Source organism: Cyprinus carpio, chromosome B23 (genome assembly GCF_018340385.1).
Source record: "Cyprinus carpio isolate SPL01 chromosome B23, ASM1834038v1, whole genome shotgun sequence".
NCBI lineage: Eukaryota > Metazoa > Chordata > Actinopteri > Cypriniformes > Cyprinidae > Cyprinus > Cyprinus carpio.
The window spans coordinates 15,874,757-15,897,443 of record NC_056619.1 but is presented as its reverse complement, the minus strand read 5'-3'; the positions used below and the strand labels follow the sequence as shown (position 1 = coordinate 15,897,443).

The 22,687-nt window shown below is 35.9% G+C and overlaps 2 protein-coding genes and 1 pseudogene across 2 annotated transcripts; 2 read left to right on the top strand and 1 right to left on the bottom strand.

Annotated features, from left to right (window-relative positions):
* Positions 1-3,753: 3,753 nt before the first annotated feature.
* Positions 3,754-7,866, bottom strand: LOC109089542 (peptidase inhibitor 15-like). Its single transcript, XM_042751483.1, has 6 exons — positions 7,331-7,866; positions 6,065-6,365; positions 4,808-4,926; positions 4,576-4,678; positions 4,237-4,352; positions 3,754-4,091 (listed from the first exon to the last, which is right to left on the bottom strand). Exons 2-6 carry the CDS (start codon positions 6,335-6,337, stop codon positions 3,950-3,952), a joined length of 753 nt encoding a protein of 250 aa, XP_042607417.1. The 5' UTR covers positions 6,338-6,365; positions 7,331-7,866; the 3' UTR covers positions 3,754-3,949.
* A 5,012-nt stretch (positions 7,867-12,878) lies between these two features.
* On the top strand, positions 12,879-14,167 carry LOC122142033 (annotated as a pseudogene).
* A 3,163-nt stretch (positions 14,168-17,330) lies between these two features.
* LOC109046126 (acyl-coenzyme A diphosphatase FITM2-like) lies at positions 17,331-18,572 on the top strand. Its single transcript, XM_042751481.1, has 2 exons — positions 17,331-17,532; positions 17,761-18,572. Exons 1-2 carry the CDS (start codon positions 17,360-17,362, stop codon positions 18,338-18,340), a joined length of 753 nt encoding a protein of 250 aa, XP_042607415.1. The 5' UTR covers positions 17,331-17,359; the 3' UTR covers positions 18,341-18,572.
* Positions 18,573-22,687: the final 4,115 nt, after the last annotated feature.

Below are 22,687 nucleotides of genomic sequence, written 5' to 3'. Positions count from 1 at the left end.
CTGAAATGATCTGGACCACAAAGCAGCTTAATCACGGTCACCAAGAAAATGCAACTAATAATGTAAATGTTTCAGTACAGACTAGAGCTCTACTAAGACAAATGTGTTGCCATTAATTACTAAACTCAGTGTTGACATAAACAGTATGATTGTAATTGTTTGACAAAGTGTATTAGAATATGCTAAGAGATGTTGACTTAATGATGACTGATTGTTAAATATTATATTTCATATGAGGCCTACAAGAAATTGACTGAAGAACCAGTGCCAATTTATAGAAGACCGAGGGGTGCTAAAACTAACTTAATCCATTGTTTGCAAAGTAGATGTGCATCTACTATTAAAATGAAAGGGTAGCCTATATAAAATTATTATATATAATTACATTTTATAGTATTATATAAATGTTATAATTCTAATAATTTAATATAAATAATAATGAATCTAATAAATAAAAATAACAATAACGTTTAACATACATGACTGTTCAAAAATTTTTCAGTAAGATATAAAAAAAAGTTTTATTCAGCAAGAAAACATTACATTGATCAAATGTGAGAGTAAAGACATTGGTAAAACTTTCAATGCATTATAATTATTCATAATGTGGATTGTAATACATTATATCTTGTCATAAATAATTATAACTGAATTCAAAATGCATAGTGTAACAATGAATTCATAAGTGTTATTGTATTAACTGTGGTTACAATTATTTATGAGATTGTACAATGCATTATAAGGTGCATAACAAGGCATAATTAAGAAAAAAATTGAAATTGTAATATTATTTCACTATATATTACTATTTTTACTGTATTTTTTATCAAATAAATGCAGCCTGGTTTGCAAAAAAAAAAAAATCTTACTGACCCCAAATATTCTACTCATTATTTTAAGAAGTTGATCAAAAAAGAAAAAAAATCAAGTGAAATGACTGCTATACAATATCATCATGTGTTTTGTTCTGCTGTAGGTCTATTTTGTAGCTGCACTTACTATCGCTAACGTTTGGTCTGAAGATTAAAGCCTTTAATTTTTTTCGAGATCTTTTATAAAGCTCACTTTGTTCCAGCACTTTATTCAGAGTACTTTGAGTCATTCCCTGCCAGCAAGAAAAGAGGAACTTCAGCCATTCTGTCCACATTATTCATCTTCTCCTGCAAATAGGCCCTATTTACCAGTCATTATGGATATGCCACACCTCCCGAATTACAGCCGTGCACCACAAGCTCTCACGAATGTCGATGATAGCTACTATACTGGATGAAATGTCAAGAAACAACATGCCCATTCAACAACTCGTTCCACTAAGATCACCAAAGCAGCCACCATGTTTTTCCAGAGAGCAACCGAGCACTTACCGTACGGTGGATCCATATGTGTGCTGGCCTGAGCGTTCACATTGACCATGTTGCCTCTTCTGCTCTCCACCAGTGTTTTACTGATTTTGCTCTATAAAGAGTGAACGATGATGAAGAATTAAAACATATAAGTTTTGCACAGTCCTCTGTGTTTCTGGTGAAGGAGTTGTTGGCGCAAGGTAAGGCCGGTACTCCTGTTATCTTATTGATTTTCCTAATCTGGGCAAATGTGGGTGGAGAGGTTAAACAGTAACCAGGCTTGTATAGAGACCAATCCATATGACAGCTGTAGCTATGGCAACAGGATGATAGAAACTCAAATAGACAGTTTGTTATAATTTTTCTCCATTTCTCATAGTATGCATCTTTTTAAACTCATGCCATATTCGGGAATGAATCATTAGGGTAGGAAGAGTTTTGTTTAGTCAGGCATGAGGAGAAGGAAGGGTGCGGGAAATGAAAGGAGTGGAGGGTTTACACAGACTCATTTAGCTTCTCTGATTTGTCCGATTCCCATTACATCGATAAGAAATAATCCAGATGTACTGTTTGACAACATGCCTCATATCAGCTTTCATTTCCACTCTACTGTAATTATTTGTCTTTAACAGACAGATGGGAGTAAATTGTAACTCTTCTTCATCTTTGCCTTTGTGTTTGAAGCTTAGATACTTCACCACTAGACCAATGCCATCCAATTTTAATTTTTATACAGCTTGAGACATTCATTTGAGGCCATATGCTTTAGTAAATATGCTGCCCCTTTTTCTTAACAGATGCTGTTAGTTTCAACAGCTTTTCCCATGAATATAATATGATGCTTTCTGACAGATGTGTAGCATTACACGTCTAATGTTGCTTTCACTTTTAAGCAGCTTCGTGGGAAAGTCAGTGTTTTGAAACTTTAGATTTCCCCCACTTGTAAAGAAACACCTTCACTCTAAATTCTTCATTACCTTTGTGTCCATTTGCCTTATAATACTTATATACAGCAGCATTAGTTTAAAAAAAAATACTAATAGTAAATATTATATTGTGAAAGGTTTTTTAAAAGTTAATTAAAAGTTCAGAAACTGTTTTCCTTTTTAATATATTTTAAAAAGTAAATTGTGATGACAAAGCTGAATATTTATGTGTACATTTGACTTATAATACTTAAATACATACAAAAATACAGTAAAAAGATATTGTGAAATATTACAATTTTTAGATATATTTTAAAATGTAATTTGTGATCGGAATTTTCAGCAGTTCACATGACTTCAGTGTCACATGATCTTTCATTTGTCCTTCAATTCATTCTAACATGCTGATTTGGTGGGGGGAAATAAATAAAACAATAAAAATGTATTTATTATCAATGTTGAAAATGGTTTAATTTTTGTATGTATTTTTTGTGGAACCTGTGATTCTCTGATGAATAGAGTGTCCAAAAGAACAGAATTTATTGTCACTTTTGATCAAATTACTAGGTCTTTGATGATCTTTTGATGAATAAAATAATTTAATAATAAAAAAACTTACTGAACCCAAACTTGAATGTGCATATTCAAAAGCCAACACTTTGATCAATGCCCTATTTAACCAACAACAACAACAACAAAAAATGTAATATACTCTGTTTTCTTATTCAGATGAATGATTTCAATCACCGGTAAAGTATTCCCTATACAATGGACTAGAGAAAGTGGCCCAGCACTTCATTTATGGCTCTAAAAGCCTTTTAGTTTTGGTTTACAGCAGATCTGTCTCTTTTAGATGGATTGAGCACATTAATGAGGCAATAAAAGATGCTTTCATTCTGCTTCTCAATACTGATTCTTGACCAGCTACTCACATACACCTTAATAATATGAATTGCCTCTAATATATTATTGAAATTTATAAATGATTCTTTGCTGAATTTATTTGATTTATTTATTTTTTACTGGATCTTACTGGATATGTCCCTGCTGGGAAGGTGTTGGCAACAGCCTGTCTGTGTTATAAGAGAAAATGTAAATAAAAGGACAGTTTTTATGAGGACAAATGTGTTTACAGTGCAGTCATGTCCTCTGTATGACATGAGTGCAATAGACATTTCAAAAAGATAGTAACTTAGAAACCACTGAACATATGACTTTTCCTAATCTAAAGAAAATTTATTACCTGTACAAAAAGGACAAATAATAATAATGAAAGAACGCAAGTGCTTTACTCCCAATGTAAATTGTCACTGCGATGCAACTTAGTACAAACAAATTATAAGCAAAACAGTGCAAGCAGACCATAGGCTTGAAAAAACAAAAATCAAATGATAAACATTAAACAACTTAATAAAGTAATTTAAAAAAAGAAATACTAAATTTGACACCTATGGGGTGGTAATAAACAGTAACAGTTGATGCAATTTGACAGTTACACATTTAATTACTTGGACATTTTACAGCACTTAAATGCCGTTCAGTTCTTTGAAAAAAATGACCACGGAATAATTTGCATTGTGAAATTTACATTTTAGTGGTTTCTATTGTGTAACTTATTTATTTATTTATTTATTTATTTTTTTAAGAGAGTCCTATTATTTTAAGGGGTTTTTTAATCTGTTAGACTCTGACACCGCTTGCATTTCTTCTGGATTTTGATCTGGAGTCACACTGGTTTTTATTGCATGATCCTCCATAACTTGAGGGACATGCAGAGCATGGTTTCCCTGTCTTATATGGAGCCTCTCCAACCCAGTTCCCCCTGGAACAGAAGAAGAACATGTACGTGTTTAGGTTATTTTCCCTTTTCTTTCGTTTTCCCAAAATCTGCTTCATAAAATCAACCATTATTTCCTGCATTTTTAAGGTTCAAATATTGTATTGATGGATACAGTAAAAATTCTTACTTGATAGAATAGTTGCAAACCAGAAAGGAGGCCTGTTTCCACATACTCCCAAAAACATACATGTTTGAACATCTTCTGATAGCACAACCGATCTTATTGCTGGTCGCCCACACCATCTGAAACAAAAAGTCATTACTAAAATTAATATCCTAGATATCTTGAAAAAATAAAGGTAGATGGTCTGAATTAAATTAAATATAATACTTCTCATATAAATAGATCATTAGAAAAAATATATTAATTAAAAAATATAAAAATGTACAATTAAAATTACTGTTAAATATAAATAATGTTATTAAATATAAAATATTCAATATTACATGTATTTTGGAGACCCACCTGAGTGTAGTGTGTGCAGACAGAGCCACTGCATCTGTTAGGGTAGGAGAAATAGTGTCTTTCATCATACCAGGATCTTACCAGGTCAGTGATCGATCTGTATCTGCAAAATTAAATAAATATTAACAGTCAGAATAGATAGTGTAGATATGATGCAGAACTGACATGGTTTTTGGATATTAATTCATGCTGATAAATGGCTGTACCCATAGGTTGTTGTAAGGGTCTGTACCTTCCAGAGATGATGGACAGGTTCTGTCCAATGTGTCGCAAAACATGAGGCGGGCCATGATCCCAAATGCACTGAGCGGCCCAGGACTCTGCAGATTTAGCCAGTCTCTCATCCCACACCTCACAAAGGAGAGAGAGGACAGACAAACAAATAATTAAAAAAAAAAAATAGCTCACCCAAAAGGCCCATGCAATAACAGTGACTAGAAAATGTAGATGATAAGCAACAAAAAAAGGAAGAAAAACATCATCATAAATTTTGTCCATACAACATGGATTTTGTGAGGAACAGACATTAATTTAACATATATTACAGCTTTATTAATCCATAGCAATGTCTGAATCATGAGCAACGATTCTTTTAAAACAAACACGGGTAGATTTGTAGCAATAGCCAACAATACACTGTATGGGTCAAAATGATCGATTTTTCTTTTGTGCCAAAAATCATTAGGAAATTAGCTAGTGATTATAAAACATGTTCCATGAGGATATTTAGTAAATTTATTACAGTAAATGTATCAAAACTTATTTTTTGATTAGTAATATCCATTGCTAAGAACTTAATTTGGACAACTTTAAAAGCGATTTTCTCAATATTTCTCAATATTTTGATTTTTTTGCCCCCTCAGATTCCAGATTTTCAAATAGTTAAAAAAAAAAAATAATAAATTATTATAAATTACCAAATATAACCAAAAAAAACTCACATAAACTCAAATATATATATATATATATAAATTGTGTAGTATAACCAAATATAATGGTCATATCCTCACATCAATGGAAAGCTTATTTATCCAGCTTTAAGATGATACTGTATATAAATTGACCCTTTTGACTGGTTTTATGGTACAGGGTCAAATTTTAATGAATAAGTTGATTCAATTAAAACTGATCTGAATGATTCATTCACAAATCAGACTCGAGTTCAACTAAATGATTCACTGGTCCTTAAGTTCAGGTGAAGGTGAGGTGAAGATTGTTAAATATAGGCTTATAATACAAATTTGATATCACATACTGTCAGAAGACGCTCTATTTAAAGTCATACAGTCCACTTTTATGATACTCAAACTTTTATAGTGAACTTCAGTCCTTGTTGGAGCTAACGTTAGGCATTTTCAGTCACCTTGCATTGTAATTACAAGGAAAAGAGCCACTAGATTGTCCTGAAATGTTAAAAGCAGACTATTTTTCATGTTGTGTATGTGATAACCATAAAACATTAGTAGCCTAATGTTAAAAAATGTCCTACCATATATTCCATATTTGCTGCAGGTGGGAAGACCTGTGAGCGCACGCGGTTGTGATAGTGCAGAATGGCTGTCATATCTTTACTGGAGATGAAGCGTTTCCGCCGCGTTCGAGGCGCGCTGGTGTCGCTGCTGTTGCTCAGCAGGGCCTCCATAGAAACCTCTTTGAGATGAAGCAGCTGTGTTGCGCTGCTCACCGCCACAGATGCTGTGGTGCACGGCAGTGTCCACAACATGGCAGCAAAGAACAGCTGAACGCAGGCCAAACTCATCATCTGCCTTCTGTCTGGCTGGCTGCAGGTGCTTTATTTGTGGAATAAAGAGAATTCAGTGTCAACAATCTTTCACTGTATTAGCCAGTAAAATAAGCTCAGGAACGGTACAGTCCCTACTCAAGTGTAAGTATAGTTTAATCCGGCAATTTCTGTAGACCATTTTACACCATAGTAACCAAATAAACATGTCAGCATATTGATATAATAAGCAGATGAGTTGTTGTGTTACCTAAATTTTTATAGTTGCCCAAAAATTGCCTCAAGTATCCTTTTGTGAAATAACATGAGGTAAAGTGGTGAAAATAGTGATGAAACTTTCATTTTTGATCTTTGTGTGAACTGTTTAAAAGGCAAAAATGATCAAATTGCCACCTATACAGTGCATTTAACTACATGTAGCCTATATATAATTGTAAGTTATAGTTACCATTTATATTTTAAACTACAATTTTTACAATAAGAGTTACAGTAGGGTTAATTCAATTCAACTTTATTTCTAGACTCAAGGTCCATTAGCAAGAAACACACAATACAGACCAAAACAATACACGTTAAAAAAGACACTTATACTAATACTTCCTCATAGAGGACTGATATTGCACTTCAGTAAGCCTAGGATTTGACAACAACATTATAATATTATTATGTGAATCGTCCAGCCGACAAATAAATGTATACATCAAATTTCTCATTAAAGCAGGGAATGATTGTACTCTTGCCTTACAGAATAAATCACATCTTGTTTTTTTTCAGCAGGATTGAGCAGGATGAGTTACACTGCAAAAACTCATGGTTTAAACAAACTGACAGACGTTACACCCAGATGCCCTCACTATTCTTTAAAGATATTATACATGTAAACATCTAAACTTTGGAAAATGCAGCAGTGCATCAACAACAAAGATCTTTCATTAAACCCCTTTTTTCTAATTTAATCATTTAAAAAAAAAAACATAACGGCTACTGAAGAGTAAATTTTAGCATATACTGTACTTATGAATGTAGTCCTGCAGTCTGAAGAGAGCGGGGGTCTTCAGCTGGAGTGGTCTTCACAGCACATACCTTCAGCAGTGATTCCAGCACTTTAGCACAGCCTGGAGAAGAGCAGCTGAAAAGATCTCCACTTAAACTCTGGCCTTTGCAAACAACGTCTCTGACATGTGTGGCAGCGAACTTTAACTGGGCCAACTCTCTAAGGGCATTTGACGTGAAAGAAAAGCCCTTGTCTCTTTTTCTTCCCCCACAGGGATGTTCCTGAGGTTCAGGAAACAACTTAATGGAAGGTTTTGCTTTTTTAGCACACACTCAGTATGGAAGCTCCAAACAGTCATGCTCTCCAATGGGATTTTAAGATTGATGACTTTTCAACAGTTATTGCTCTTCCTTTCCATTACCTTTGTGATTTTCAAATGTTGTTTTACTGCTTTTTGGGCAACTCTCACCTCTGAATTCATCATTTATCTTTCATTGGAAATCTTAGTTGTAGGACATAGTAACTAAAATACTGTGCATGTAAAGTAATATTCAAAAACAAATTGTCCATGCTTGTTTATAGTGGCTACATCGGACTCTTTTTCCTTTAAATCATCTGTTTCTGTACTATGCTTATATTGGACGTGTAATCTTTTTGTGAGCTTTGGTTGGAGCTACACCTAGCTATCCTGGCAAAATGTTTCAATAAAATAAGTTGAATAAACACGGGCAAGGATTTTATTAAAGTGAGGGAGTTCTTCTATGAATCAAAGGCCAAATTTTAAAGTCATAGCCCAGTCAGCACATTGTCCCAGCTGTCTAGGATTCCAGGAAGGACATGTGTAATATCTTCAGTCTCTGGGCAGTGCCAATATATACTGCACAACTTTAACTGGCAACAACTACTGAACAGGGTCATCGAGAGCATCGAGTTACAGATTCCAGAGTATTAATGATATGGGGCAATACTTTGGAAAACAGCAACCTCAGCATTAACTAAATGTCAATGTAAGATTAATAATAACATAATAACAGGACATTATTTTTTTCATCTAAAGATCAAGTTTTGTTGCGGTGGGTGTCCAATAGCGTGAAACAATCCCGCACAAAATGATACACCCATGTCTGTCGCTTTGGGGCGTTTCTGACGCAAAGAGGCATCCAAAATTTTTTTTTTTAAATGACAAGTTTTTAGGTGGAAAGACATTGGAAACACACAACCTTCATTTCAATTAATAATTTAATACACTAATATTAATACAGCCGCAATAAAAGCACTCAAACGATATCTGAAGATCAAATTTAAATCCTGTATATAACAATATCTTATTTAAACAATAAATCCTACAAAAACTGTGTCACAGTCTGCAACTCAGAACCACTGGCTTCCGTCCAGGGTTTTGCGCCAATTATTTGCATAGAATTAATTGCTTTTTACGCTCTGTTTGCACTTGCTCCATGCCACTGTCAGTCTCACAAACCATTGTGCAAATGTCATTCTTCTAATAGCAAAGTCTAGTCTTTGCTAATAGTCAAAAGTAAAAGAACAGAAATATATTAACACTTCGAAATGACAATACTTTAGAATTCCAGTTTGTTTTTGGCTGATGTACCATCTAGCCAATGTAAGTACTGAATACAGTATTATAAGCAAAATATAGTGAAAATATAATAAAGTAGCCTAATAAAGCCTTTAATTTAGCTTTCTAAGTTTTCATTCAGCATGTACCTGTATAGTTAAGGCTCAGCATCCTCAAAGAAAACTTTAAAAACTCGAAAAAGTTAGCAGTCATCCTAAAACTGCCACGGTCAGCAGGGTCAAGGTTCAACGAAAGGCCTGTTTGGAAGACTTTCTGTTGACTTACTATATAGGCAAGAAAGCCACGACTTGTTCTCTAGACAAACATATGATGTCACTTCCTAAAATACGTAATGTTGCAGCCTTTACGGTTTTGTCCTTGTACACAAAATGCACAAGTTTGGTCATGCCATTGATGAGACGCATAGTGTAAACATCCTTCCCTGGGCCAAATGTTTGACAGTTTTATGTGCTAATATGATGAATACAGAACTCGAAGCTACAGTGAGCCCTTGTGGAGTGTAGCGTTTAAAAATAGCTACAGGCATGTCTCTGTCAATTCTATCACATACTTAATAGTGCTGTCATCACACATCAAAGGAGGTGCCCTGGAAAACATTAAAGGTATAACCAGCTATAGCTTATGTTAAGCTTGTTTTTGATTGCTTCCATTGTCCTCATTTGTAAGTCGCTTTGGATTACATAATGGTTACCTTGACTGCATCTCGTTCATGCTTCCCATGTAAGCAGCCCTGGAAAACATTAAAGGTATAACCAGCTATAGCTTATGTTAAGCTTGATTCATTTACATAATGGTTACCTTGACTGCATCTCGTTCATGCTTCCCATCTGCACAAGGCTGAAGGGTCCTTGTGGGATTGAACGAGAGGGGAAAATAGTGACTTAAAAAGTTGCACAGCTGTGTCATTATCTCCTCCACAGCAATGGAAAGGGCAGTAAGGTCTTTCTGTGTATGAATCACGTCATTTAGCATAAATCCAGGGCTTCCCATTCCCTGCAGCCGCGCCATTTCTCATGTCAGCAGTCCAAACTTTGTTTTGGCAGCCCCGAAAACAAATTTGCTAAGTGATGTAGCTGTTCATGGTGATGGATGTTTCTGAAGGGAATAGAGACAATGGGTCTGTTCTGCCCATTGGTTACTGGAATTAAAAAGAAATCACACCACACCGTTTCTCATTACGCATTGAATTACCACTAACATATTTACAGCAGAGGAATTTGGAATTTTATGAACCACCGTAATTGATCAATCAAATTATTTTTTGCACAAATCATTATAGTTATCCTCAAAAATGAAAAATCTGTCATTAATTACTTATTCTTGTTTGGAACATATTTTTGCATTCGCTACCAATTTAGCTACAGGAATTAATTCAAAACGAATTAGCAATCATAGCAGAAACATATTATCTATTTTAAACCTGTGAGCAAATAACAGATAATATAAGAAAAATATAAGAATTTCTAACATGAAATATAAGCATTCCTAACATGAATGAGAAAAAATTACTTTGAATAGCTACTGCCAAAACTGTAGTTCAGTTATAGATCAAATTGTTATGTACTCCTATCATTACAGGGATAGTCACAAAAAATGAAAAATCTGTCATCATTCACTTCATTTCTTTGCTGCACACAAAAGAATATATTCTAAAGAATGGTTTGTCCATACAATGAAAATCAAAGCGGTCCAAAACAACACTGTACCCCATTTTCTTTCATTGTATATCTTGTGTGTGTGTACCTGGTTTCCCCTATGTTACGGGGTCCAAATGCCCCCACATGTATATAGAATGTCCCCATAAACATGAAAACCTGTGTGTGTGAGAGAGTGAGACAGAGAGAGAGAGAGAGAGAGAGAGTGCCTGTGTGTTCCACATATGAAAAGAAAGTCATACAGGTTTAAAACAACATGAGATTGAATAAAGTTTTCTTTTTGGGGTGGACTGTCCCCTTTAAGAGTTTGTGAGACTTTACCCCATATCGACCAATTATATTTCTCTCTTATGTGGGGTTCTGAAAGGTTCCATTTTATAAAGCACGTATGATGTCAAGCTGTAACATTTCAGATTTACTGTCAGGAATGCTCTGAGGAAGAGCAGACGAAGCCATAACTCACTGAGGCCCCCCTTCTGTGAGACAGTGTGAAATGGGTCAAGCTTGGGTGGAACACCTCTAGACAATCAGGCCACAAACAATCTGACTTCCTCTAATATGACATCATCTTGTCTAGACACGTACAAAAGTGTGGTATCTGAAGGGAGTGGTAATACAAAAAAAAAGTTTGCGTAATCATCGATGTATTATTACTGTTTTAATGTTACATTTACATTTGCTCAGTTGCTTTATTCAGAAACACACACTCACACACACAATTAACATAAATAAAATAAATGAAATCTCATGCAAATATTTAGGGTATAAACAATTTTACATTTATAGTTTTTTAATTTATGTTTAAATCTACTCCAGCATACTCTTAAACCTCTTCAGTTTTTATATGATGTTAAATAATAAATCTAAAATTAATAGAAAAATACATTTGGTTTAGGTTCTCCCATAAAATATTTTTTCACACATTTTAGGTCCATTCAGCTAACAGATCTCTAGTTCATTAAAATCATATAAGTTTGTTCTCTTGACGATTCATAATTGCATCCAGGAGTGTCCAAACTGTATTGAATGATTGAAATAAGGGTGTTAATGCACCTGTACTGTTTCCAGTTGTAACTGCTTCAGAAATTTCCAAATGATTTTTAAACCCATGGCAATCACTTTTTAAACAGCAGTATTTAACATCCTGAGAGACTGCTCTGTCTGGCTCAATATGTGGAAGCAGAGTGGAGAGACAACCTAGCCAAATGGCACAAATACTTGGAAACATTGCCTTTGAATAAATACACTCTTGCCAATATTGAGTGCAACAAGGGCAAGCCTGTGGAACTTTCCAAGATAATTTTTTAAATCATTCCAAACATTTTAAAACATCGAGATTCTTTATTAAGAATAGCAAACTGAACATTGTCTGTTCTCTCAAGTGCATCTGTAAATATTTAGGTTCGAAAACAGTGCACATCAATGTGTGCAAAAATTGATTAAATGGGAAAATATATGTATTTTAGGTTACATGTTTTTCTTAAAAAAAAAAAATTTTAGGTTACATGTTTTTCTTAAAAAAAAAAAAAGTTTTTCATGACTATATTATAGTGCCACCTATTGGACAGTGAAAGCCTAGACAAAACTGCTCTTAAAGGTGCAGTGTGTAATATTTAGGAGGATCTATTGACAGAAATGCAATATAATATATAACTATGTTTTCAGCGGTGTATACAGACCTTACTTAATGAACTATTAGGTTTTTATTACCTTAGATTGAACAATTTATATCTACATATCTATAATTATATATCTATAATTCCTTAATTTGCCTTTGTAAAGAAACCTCACAACCCCACCCCCACATTACCCAAAAATTAAAAAATTAAAATACCCTTAAAGGATACTCACACATTCTACATTCTACAAAGGTTTTTTTTGTTGTTGTTGTTGTTGTTAAAATATTAATATATTTTTGTTTTTATTATTTTTGTTGTTGTTGTTATAATTTAAATATACAATGATTAAACATTGTTAAAATATTAATATATTTTGATATGTTTTAAAATAACTATATTTGTTCAAACCTTTAAATACACATTAACCAAACAGCATCTTTTCTGCCGTTTTTGTCATATAATCTTACGCAACGATGAAAGATTTTACTTCTCGTGACGATTAATGATGACAGCAGCAACTTACCCGCTACTAGAGCGAAGGTTTTACTCATGCATATTAATCAGACAGCGCCGACGTGTTTATTAGTAACCTTCCTATGGCGGACGTCTAACTCTTGGATATTTAATAAGGCAATGGTGACGTTGCTTAGTAGTCCTCCAATGGCGAAGGCTTTCTCATGAATATTAATGATCAACCCTTCACCAGAGTAGGATTCGTGGTAGCGTGGTGGTTACTGTTTCCGCATTCAGACACACAGAGCAACATGGCTGCAGTAGGCAGCGTAGTGAATACTTTGACTTCTCTTTGGAGACAGCAGTGTGCCCGTACTTGTTTACCACATTTGTTCGTTTGCATTTCTTTTACAGGATCGATTTTGAAAGAGACGGGCCTCGTGACGGAGAGCTACTTCAGTAACAGCAAAAATGTTTTAAATCTGTGAGTACAAGTCTACTGTAGCAGCCTTAAACGTTTACCTAGAACTTAATTAAACACTGTAAAACTAGATTATTTTAGTTAATAACAATAATACGTTATATAAAAGCAATAGAATTTAAATGATATTAAAAAGCAATGCTTGTTGTCATTGACAACTTACTATGACATTGATGTTTGGCTCCAAAGTCATTTAATCGTTTTCACTTCATATTTTTTTTTTTTATACTTTCAGATATTTTGTGAAAGTTTCTTGGGGATGGACCATTGTTTTACTTCTGCCTTTCATCTCTTACTCCAACCTTTACAACAGAAGCTACACATTTGTGTTGAGGCGGCTGACGTCACTACTGGTGGCAACATTGATTTGGTACACCTGCACTTGGGCTTTTTTCTACATTGAAGATATTACAGGTTCATGCTATGAGTCAGACACCAAGCAAGTTATCTTTGGTGACATTACCACAAAGGCGGCGTGCAGGAAGGAGGGATTCATCTGGGAAGGATTTGACATATCAGGACACTCCTTCATCTTGGCTTACTCTTCTCTTGTGATTGTGGAGGAAATGGTGCCCATGTTACACATACCACAGAGTTACAGAAAGATCTTTTCTTGATTGTCTTATATAGCAAACACTCAATGCGATTGTGGCTATCTGGATATGGATGTTCGCATGCACTTCTGTGTACTTCCATGATATTATTGACAAGGTTTAGGGACGTTGTGTGTGGGATATTAGGGTGGTACTTGACTTACGTTTTATGGTACCCAATGCCTTTTTCTCCAGGTCTCCCTCCACAGCAGAAACAACATGCTTAGTGTGAGAGCTAAATACTACAAGTGCACTACAACAAGCTTCACATATCTTTTGTGAGATCAATGACAGCTTATCCGTCCAAGTGAGGCGGCAGGAAGCTGCTGGTGTTACAAAAATGACAATCTGTAACCTGAGAGGTCACATCTGAACCTTATTGTTGCCTTCAAACATTGTGTGGCTTCATACAGAGCTGGAATAGTAAACCTGACAATAAATTTAGCTTATACGGTAGTCTGCTGCTGCTTTCTGTAATCAACCTGCACCATCAGCTGTGCTGCCTTTTTACAGTAACAGTTCCTCATGACACTAATATTTTAAATATTTGTAATTGGGCCTATTTATTGGTTTTTAAACAAAAACATGAAAATGTGTTTAAATTTTAGGTCAGAGAATTATAGTGTGATGCATTGTTGTATATTATATATTTTGCATTGTGTTTTTAATAGGACCATTTTATGTGTTCTGTTGTTCACTCATACATGCCATTGTTATATTAGTCGTTTGCAGTCGTTGTTATCCTCGTCACTGATGAATGATAAGAGTCTAATCGGTTTGTCAAAGGAAAACCTGACACCACCTGTTCTTAGAAACCCAAAAGGAACTAAAATATACTGTTTATAATATTATAAGACTGTATTGATGTTTGAGCGATACGTTCAAGTAAATATTTGGCTGGTTAGAAGTATTTCTTACAGGGTTGAGGAACAATGCAAATTAGACTTAAATTAATTCTAAAATACAAACGATGGGAGATGCTGGTCATGGAGGGCACATCCATTTAGTCATTTCACGTGTCAATTAAACATGATTTTAGACAATTATCATTGCAATTATGCTTAATATATCAGTATTCCAAGAGAAAGCAACATGTTTATTATGTTTGAGATATTGTACTGTATGACACAGAGTTATTTTTAAAATAACAACACATCACTGAAATTTTTTTTTTTTTTTTTTTTTCATTTGGTGTTTGAATGAATAAATAGCTTTGAATTGAGAATTTTTGAATTTTGTTATCAAGGTAAGACTCTGTAAAACCCAATTAAAAAGGAAATAAAATTACTAACTCGCAGGTCATCCAAGATTTAAAAAAAAATGAGTTTGTTTCTTAATTGGAACAAATTTAATGAATTTAGGCATTATATCAGTTGCCTATCAATGGATCTATCTGCAGTCATGGGTGCATCTAAATGAGAAGTTCAAACAGCTGAATAAAGCATCACAATAAATCCACACCAGACTTCGGACGCATATTTGTTATAGTCCACTGCTTGTATAAACGAAAGGCCATTATTATTAGTATGGCCTTGTATGTTTGTCAAGAAGCTATAATGCTTATATGGATTTGTTTCTTACAAGCACTCTCCTTCATCTACGTTTGGGCTGGAGCCTCTATGAAAAAAAAAAAAAAAAAACGGCGCTCCTCTCGGACACGCTGGCTTTGCCTCGTCTGTTCGACGTCACGTCTCGCACTGCGGGTGTCGTCGGTCCCTTTTCACGGGGCGTTGTCCCGTCGCTGGCCGGGAAAAACTATACGGAAGTCACGCTCGTGCGGTCCCGCCTTACCTTCCCAGTCCTCCCTACGACGGCCCGCCGGAAGGACGGGGCGGCCTCGCTGTCTGCGTGGTCCTTTCCTTGCTTCTGCGACTCCGGAAGGTTTTGTGGTTCTCCCTATGCCTCCTTAAGCCCCTAGGCCTGGTCGTTTAACTCAGATTAAAACCGGATGCAGCTTGTATGTCTTTTCTCAATTACGTTTAATTCCAGCGGTGTTGTCAGGATCACGGCTGGACAGGTGGAGCAGCTGCTGCTGGTGGTGGCTCGTGGTGTACACAGCCGTGGTTTCGCTTGAACTGGTCAGTCTAATAGTGGGCTCTCCATGGGAAATTCCCCTCGGACAGGACTTACTATGGCATCCGACGAGGGATGATTTGGCACCCGAGGCCAGATCTGTGGAAACTGTGGTGGTGCTCCTGGCGGATGAGTTAATATGGTCCCGGTCTTTCTGCGGAAACCTCCGAGGACTATTATGAATTTGAGGCAGCATCTGAGGCGGCTTATATGCTTTCCAGAGTAGGCTGTTCACGACCTGGGTGTGGTTTTAGTGGAAGTATAGACCCAGTTTACTGCCCGAGTGGCTTCAGTACTGGAGTTCGCTTCAAGACCGTTTCTCTGATGGTGTAGCATGCGCTTAACTGAAAGTTTATGTGGCAGCCATTTCAGCTAACCGTATATATGGATGGTGGTGCTTCAGTGGGCCGTCATCCGGCTGGTCTCTAAAGCTTTTTACCCAAGGTCTTGGCGGCGGCTGAGGCCTTTCCGCCCTGTGTCGGGAGTTCCCTCATGGGATTTATCTATTGTGCACACCAAGGTCTATCAGGACATCCGCGTTTTGAGCCCTTGGAAACCGTACGGATATAAATCCTGACCTTGAAGACAGTTCTTCTTATGGCCTTATCACCTCCCTCAAGAGAGTTGGGGATTTACAGGCTCTTTCTGTTTTCGCCTTCGTGCATGGATGTTGTGCACCAGGCTTTAATGAAGAGTATTGCTGCGACCCGGGGCGGCCTAATTATGTCCCTAAAATTACGCTTGAACCCCTTTCATTTTCGACAGGCGGTCCTGGAGGCTTTACCCCTGCTGGGATGGGATCAGAAGATCTAAGTCTTTGCGCCCTGTCCAGGCGCTTAAGACTTATGTCGATCGATCCGGCCTCATGGCGTATGAGTCCGACCAGCTGTTTGTCTGTTTTGGACATAAGAATAGAGGCCATGCTGTCACAAACCTTAAATTTTGCCTTTGTAAAGAAATCTCATTGCGCACTGCTGTCTTTACCGACGAACGACTCTCAGTCCTGAATCGGCCCACCGTAGCTTTCTCTAAAGGGAGGGGTGAGCGGGGGACTGAGCCGCTGGTTGCAATCGCAACCTCACCGCTAGATGCCGCTAAAATTTACACACTGCACCCTTAAAGGATACTCAACCATTTCTACATTCTACAAAAAAAAAGTTTTGTTAAAACATTATATATTTTGGATGTTTTTTAAAATAACTATATTTGTTCAAACCTTTAAATACACATTAACCAAACGCATCTTTTCTGCCGTTTTTTGTCATATAATCTTACGCAACGATTGAAAGATTTTTTCTTCCTCGTGACGATTAATGATGACAGCAGCAACTTACCCGCTACTAGAGCGAAGGTTTTACTCATGCATATTAATCAGACAGCGCCGACGTGTTTAGTAACCTTCCTATGGCGGACGTCTAACTCTTGGATATTTAATAAGGCAATGGTGACGTTGCTTAGTAGTCCTCCAATGGCGAAGGCTTTTCCTCATGAATAATTAATCGTCAACCCTTCACCAGAGTAGGATTCGTGGTAGCGTGGGGGTTACTGTTTCCGCATTCAGACACACAGAGCAACATGGCTGCAGTAGGCAGCGTAGTGAATACTTTGACTTCTCTTTGGAGACAGCAGTGTGCCCGTACTTGTTTACCACATTTGTTCGTTTGCATTTCTTTTACAGGATCGATTTTGAAAGAGACGGGCCTCGTGACGGAGAGCTACTTCAGTAACAGCAAAAATGTTTTAAATCTGTGAGTACAAGTCTACTGTAGCAGCCTTAACGTTACCTAGAACTTAATTAAACACTGTAAAACTAGATTATTTTAGTTAATAACAATAATACGTTATATAAAAGCAATAGAATTTAAATGATATTAAAAAGCAATGCTTGTTGTCATTGACAACTTACTATGACATTGATGTTTGGCTCCAAAGTCATTTAATCGTTTTCACTTCATTTTTTTTTTTTTTACTTTCAGATATTTTGTGAAAGTTTCTTGGGGATGGACCATTGTTTTACTTCTGCCTTTCATCTCTTACTCCAACCTTTACAACAGAAGCTACACATTTGTGTTGAGGCGGCTGACGTCACTACTGGTGGCAACATTGATTTGGTACACCTGCACTTGGGCTTTTTTCTACATTGAAGATATTACAGGTTCATGCTATGAGTCAGACACCAAGCAAGTTATCTTTGGTGACATTACCACAAAGGCGGCGTGCAGGAAGGAGGGATTCATCTGGGAAGGATTTGACATATCAGGACACTCCTTCATCTTGGCTTACTCTTCTCTTGTGATTGTGGAGGAAATGGTGCCCATGTTACACATACCACAAAGTTACAGAAAGATCTTTCTTGATTGTCTTTATATAGCACTCAATGCGATTGTGGCTATCTGGATATGGATGTTCTTATGCACTTCTGTGTACTTCCATGATTTTATTGACAAGGTTTTAGGGACGTTGTGTGGGATATTAGGGTGGTACTTGACTTACGTTTTTTGGTACCCAATGCCTTTTTCTCCAGGTCTCCCTCCACAGCAGAAACAACATGCTTAGTGTGAGAGCTAAATACTACAAGTGCACTACAACAAGCTTCACATATCTTTTGTGAGATCAATGACAGCTTATTATCCGTCCAAGTGAGGCGGCAGGAAGCTGCTGGTGTTACAAAAATGACAATCTGTAACCTGAGAGGTCACATCTGAACCTTATTGTTGCCTTCAAACATTGTGTGGCTTCATACAGAGCTGGAATAGTAAACCTGACAATAAATTTAGCTTATACGGTAGTCTGCTGCTGCTTTCTGTAATCAACCTGCAACCATCAGCTGTGCTGCCTTTTTACAGTAACAGTTCCTCATGACACTAATATTTTAAATATTTGTAATTGACCTATTTATTGGTTTTAAACAAAAACATGAAATGTGTTAAATTTGAGGTCAGAGAATTATAGTGGGATGCATTTGTGTATATTATATATTTGCATTGTGTTTTAATAGGACCATTTTATGTGTTCTGTTGTTCACTCATACATGCCATTGTTATATTAGTCGTTTGCAGTCGTTGTTATTCCTCGTCACTGATGAATGATAAGAGTCTAATCGGTTTGTCAAAGGAAAACTGACACCACCTGTTCTTAGAAACCCAAAAGGAACTAAAATATACTGTTTATAATATTATAAGACTGTATTGATGTTTGAGCGATACGTTCAAGTAAATATTTGGCTGGTTAGAAGTATTTCTTACAGGTTTGAGGAACAATGCAAATTAGATGTAAATTAATTCTAAAATACAAACGATGGGAGATGCTGGTCATGGAGGGCACATCCATTAGTCATTTCACGTGTCAATTAAACATGATTTTAGACAATTATCATTGCAATTATGCTTAATATATCAGTATTCCAAAGAAAGCAAAATGCAACATGTTATTATGTTGAGATATTGTACTGTATGACACAGAGTTATTGTTAGAATAACAACACATCACTGAATTTTTTTGTCATTTTTTTTTTGTCATTATGGTGTTTGAATGAATAAATAGCTTTGAATTGAGAATTTAGAATTTTGTTATCAAGGTCAGACTCTGTAAACCCAATAAAAAGGAAAAATTTACTAACTCGCAGGTCATCCAAGACTAAAAAAAAAAAGAGTTTGTTTCTTATTTGGAACAAATTTGAAGGAATTTAGCATTATATCAGTTGCCTATCAATGGATCATCTCCAGTCAATGGGTGCCATCAGAATGAAAGTTCAAACAGCTGATAAAAGCATCACAAGTAATCCACCAGACTGTGGACACATATTTGTTATAGTCCACTGCTTGTAATAAACAAAAAAATCCTTATAATGATTTCAACTTCAAACCATTGCTTCCAAATAGAGTCCAAATAGAATATGTTCAAATATGGATTTTTGTGTGAGAGGACAACAGGCAATTTAAGAAAGGCATTATAATGGAGTATGGCCTTGTATTTTGTCAAGAAGCTATGCTTTAATGATGGATTTGTTTCTTACAAGCACAAAGCTTTCCACTTCATACAATGTTTAATGATGGACTGCAGTCATGTGGGTTATTGTGATATTTGTTTTATCAGCTGTTTGAACTCTCATTCTGACGGCACCCATTCACTGCTAAAGAAACAAACTCATCTACATCTCATTAAAGAAACAAACTCATCTACATCTCAACTCAACAAAAAAACACATATGCATCATTCCTGTTATACAGTGACTTTTATGTCTCGATTTATTTACTCATATTTTCTAAAAAATACTTTCCCTAAAATAAGTCACATATTTATAAGAAATGGCTTAAATTGTATATTTAGGTATTCTTTATCACTTAAACAGAGATAATAGACATTATAAATACTATTTTGTATTTTACACACCTTTTATTGATATATGCATTCAATTTTATTATGTCCTCAGTGCAAAGTAATCAACTTTCACAAGAAATATAAACCATGAAATGATAAAAAAAACTCAAAATATGTTTTAATTATGTTATAGAGTGTCTAGACTAAACTGCTTCTAATCATACATATAAATCATGTGAAACTATAGTTATTTATTTTACAATTTTCTTAAATTACTGTGTCCTTGAAGTCATCTTCTACCCCTGTTAGTACATACTTTCTCGCCTTCAGAAACCGACTGCAATTTCATTGAGACCATTTTTCAAGAAGTGACATCATTTATTTTTCCCACTGGAATTCAGCTGTACAAACTGAGGTAAGCTTCAACTGCCACTCCTAACTTTTTTTTTTTTTTTTAGTGTTTGAAATGTTATCCTGCTTGTCCCGACCTTAAAGTTCCACCCTGTTAGGCTATTTTATGGAGAATGTTTGTCCTATCAAAAAAATGTAAAAACAAATCCGACATAGTTACAAAAGTTCTGTTAATCTGTAGAAGGTTAGCTAGCTAAATGTTGATCACTCAAAGAGCTATGGCTAACTTAGCTCAAAATTTTCCACCCTGTTAGGTTTATAGACTAATCTAGCAGGGTGGAAAATTTTGAGCTAAGTGAATGTGAAACTAACAGGGTGGAAATTCTAATAGAATAAATAGTAATTAGTGTATATAGCAAATTCTATATATGTGTATATTTTATTAAGATACTGTGCAGAACCCTTAAGTTCCCAGGTCACTGGTAGAGAACTCGAGCTTGGAGGTAAAAAAAAAAAAAAAAAAAAAAACACCCAGTAGGCTGAGCGGGGAAATATTAAAATATTTCATACAATTAATGCAGCATCAATTTTTTTCATCATAATAAAAACCACAAAAAAATGGTTTTTGTGTTTGTTTGTTAATCTAGTTAATCCAAATGAATAATAACATCTTTATTTTTAATTAAATATTTTAAAAAAAATCTCTAATTTGTGATTAAATCTCTAGCCTTCTGAACAGATAATTGTTTTGCCACCATGATTGATTGTGATAAGGAACCACATAGCTATTTTTTTGTGTCTCTCCTCCCTTTGGTATTGTTTTGAAACAATATTATATAGGTGCAGTTCCACACAGTACAGATGGGAAACCATGCAGGACAATGACGGAGAGCTTGTCCAATGTTAGAACCTGTTAACAATGGTGTTCCACCCTAAAAAAATAATCACCACACTAATAAACAAATCTTTTTAAAATAAATAATGTTACAAACAAAAATGAATAATATCTTATATTACAATAAATACTACTTTCAATAATAAATGTTATAAATTACAGTGAATAGTAGGTTCTCTACCAATACAGGCTCCTTTTAAGAATTGTTCTATAATATCTATCTATAACGGTTAATGGAAAGCTAATATATTGCCATTAAGTGCACATATAACAAATAAAGTTTAATATGTTTACAGGTTTCAGTGACAAACAAGTCAAACGATGGCTCGGAACTTCACACGAAAGCCACAGAGCAACCAAATGTATTAGATTAGATTAGATTCAACTTTATTGTCAACGCACATGTAAGGTACAAGGCAACGAAATGCAGTTAGCATCTAACCAGAAGTGCAATAAGCAGTAAGTACAGAATATACAAGGTCTACAATATGTACAATAAATATACAGATAAGTATTATGGACATAATTTACCAGATTTTAAATACTATCAGCATGATATACAGATAGGTGTACTATGAACATATTATACAGATGAAATATGTGAAGTGTATGTACACTATAGGCAGAACTATGAACATATGAACAATTTAAACTATTGCAATGGAAAAGTAAAGTGCTAGAAAATATTTCAGTGTGCAAATGGATTATTCAGTGTTCCTGGATAACAGACAGTAGTGCAAGTAATAGCAAGTTTGTTGTTTTTGCTTGTTGTAAATAAATAAATAAATAAATCAGTCAGATGTAGTGATGAAGTGGGGGAGGAGTCTGTGTGTATGGTGTGGGGGGCGTCAGAGGGCAGAGTTCAGCAAGGAGACAGCTGTAGGGAAAAAGCTGGTTCCTGGATCTGCTGGTCCTTGTCCGGAGGCTCCTGAAGCGCCTCCCGGAGGGCAGGAGGTTAAACAGTCCCATGGTCAGGGTGAGAGGAGTCCTTAAGAATGCTGCGAGCTCGACGTACACAGCGTTTCCTCTGGATGTCCTCAATAGCAGGAAGTGGTGTCCCTGTGATGCGTTGGGCAGGTTTTCACCACCCTCTGCAGTGCTTTGCGGTCAGCCACCGTGCAGTTCCCATACCAGACTGTGATGCAGTTGGTCAGGATGCTCTCGATCGCACACCGGTAAAAGTTCACCACTATGGCTGAAGACAGCTGGTTCTTCTTCAGTGTTCTGAGGAAGAAGAGGCGTTGGTGAGCCTTCTTGACCAGGCTGGAGGTGTTTGTGGTCCAGGACAGGTCCTCCGTGATGGTGGTTCCCAGGAACTTGAAGCTGGAGACACGTTC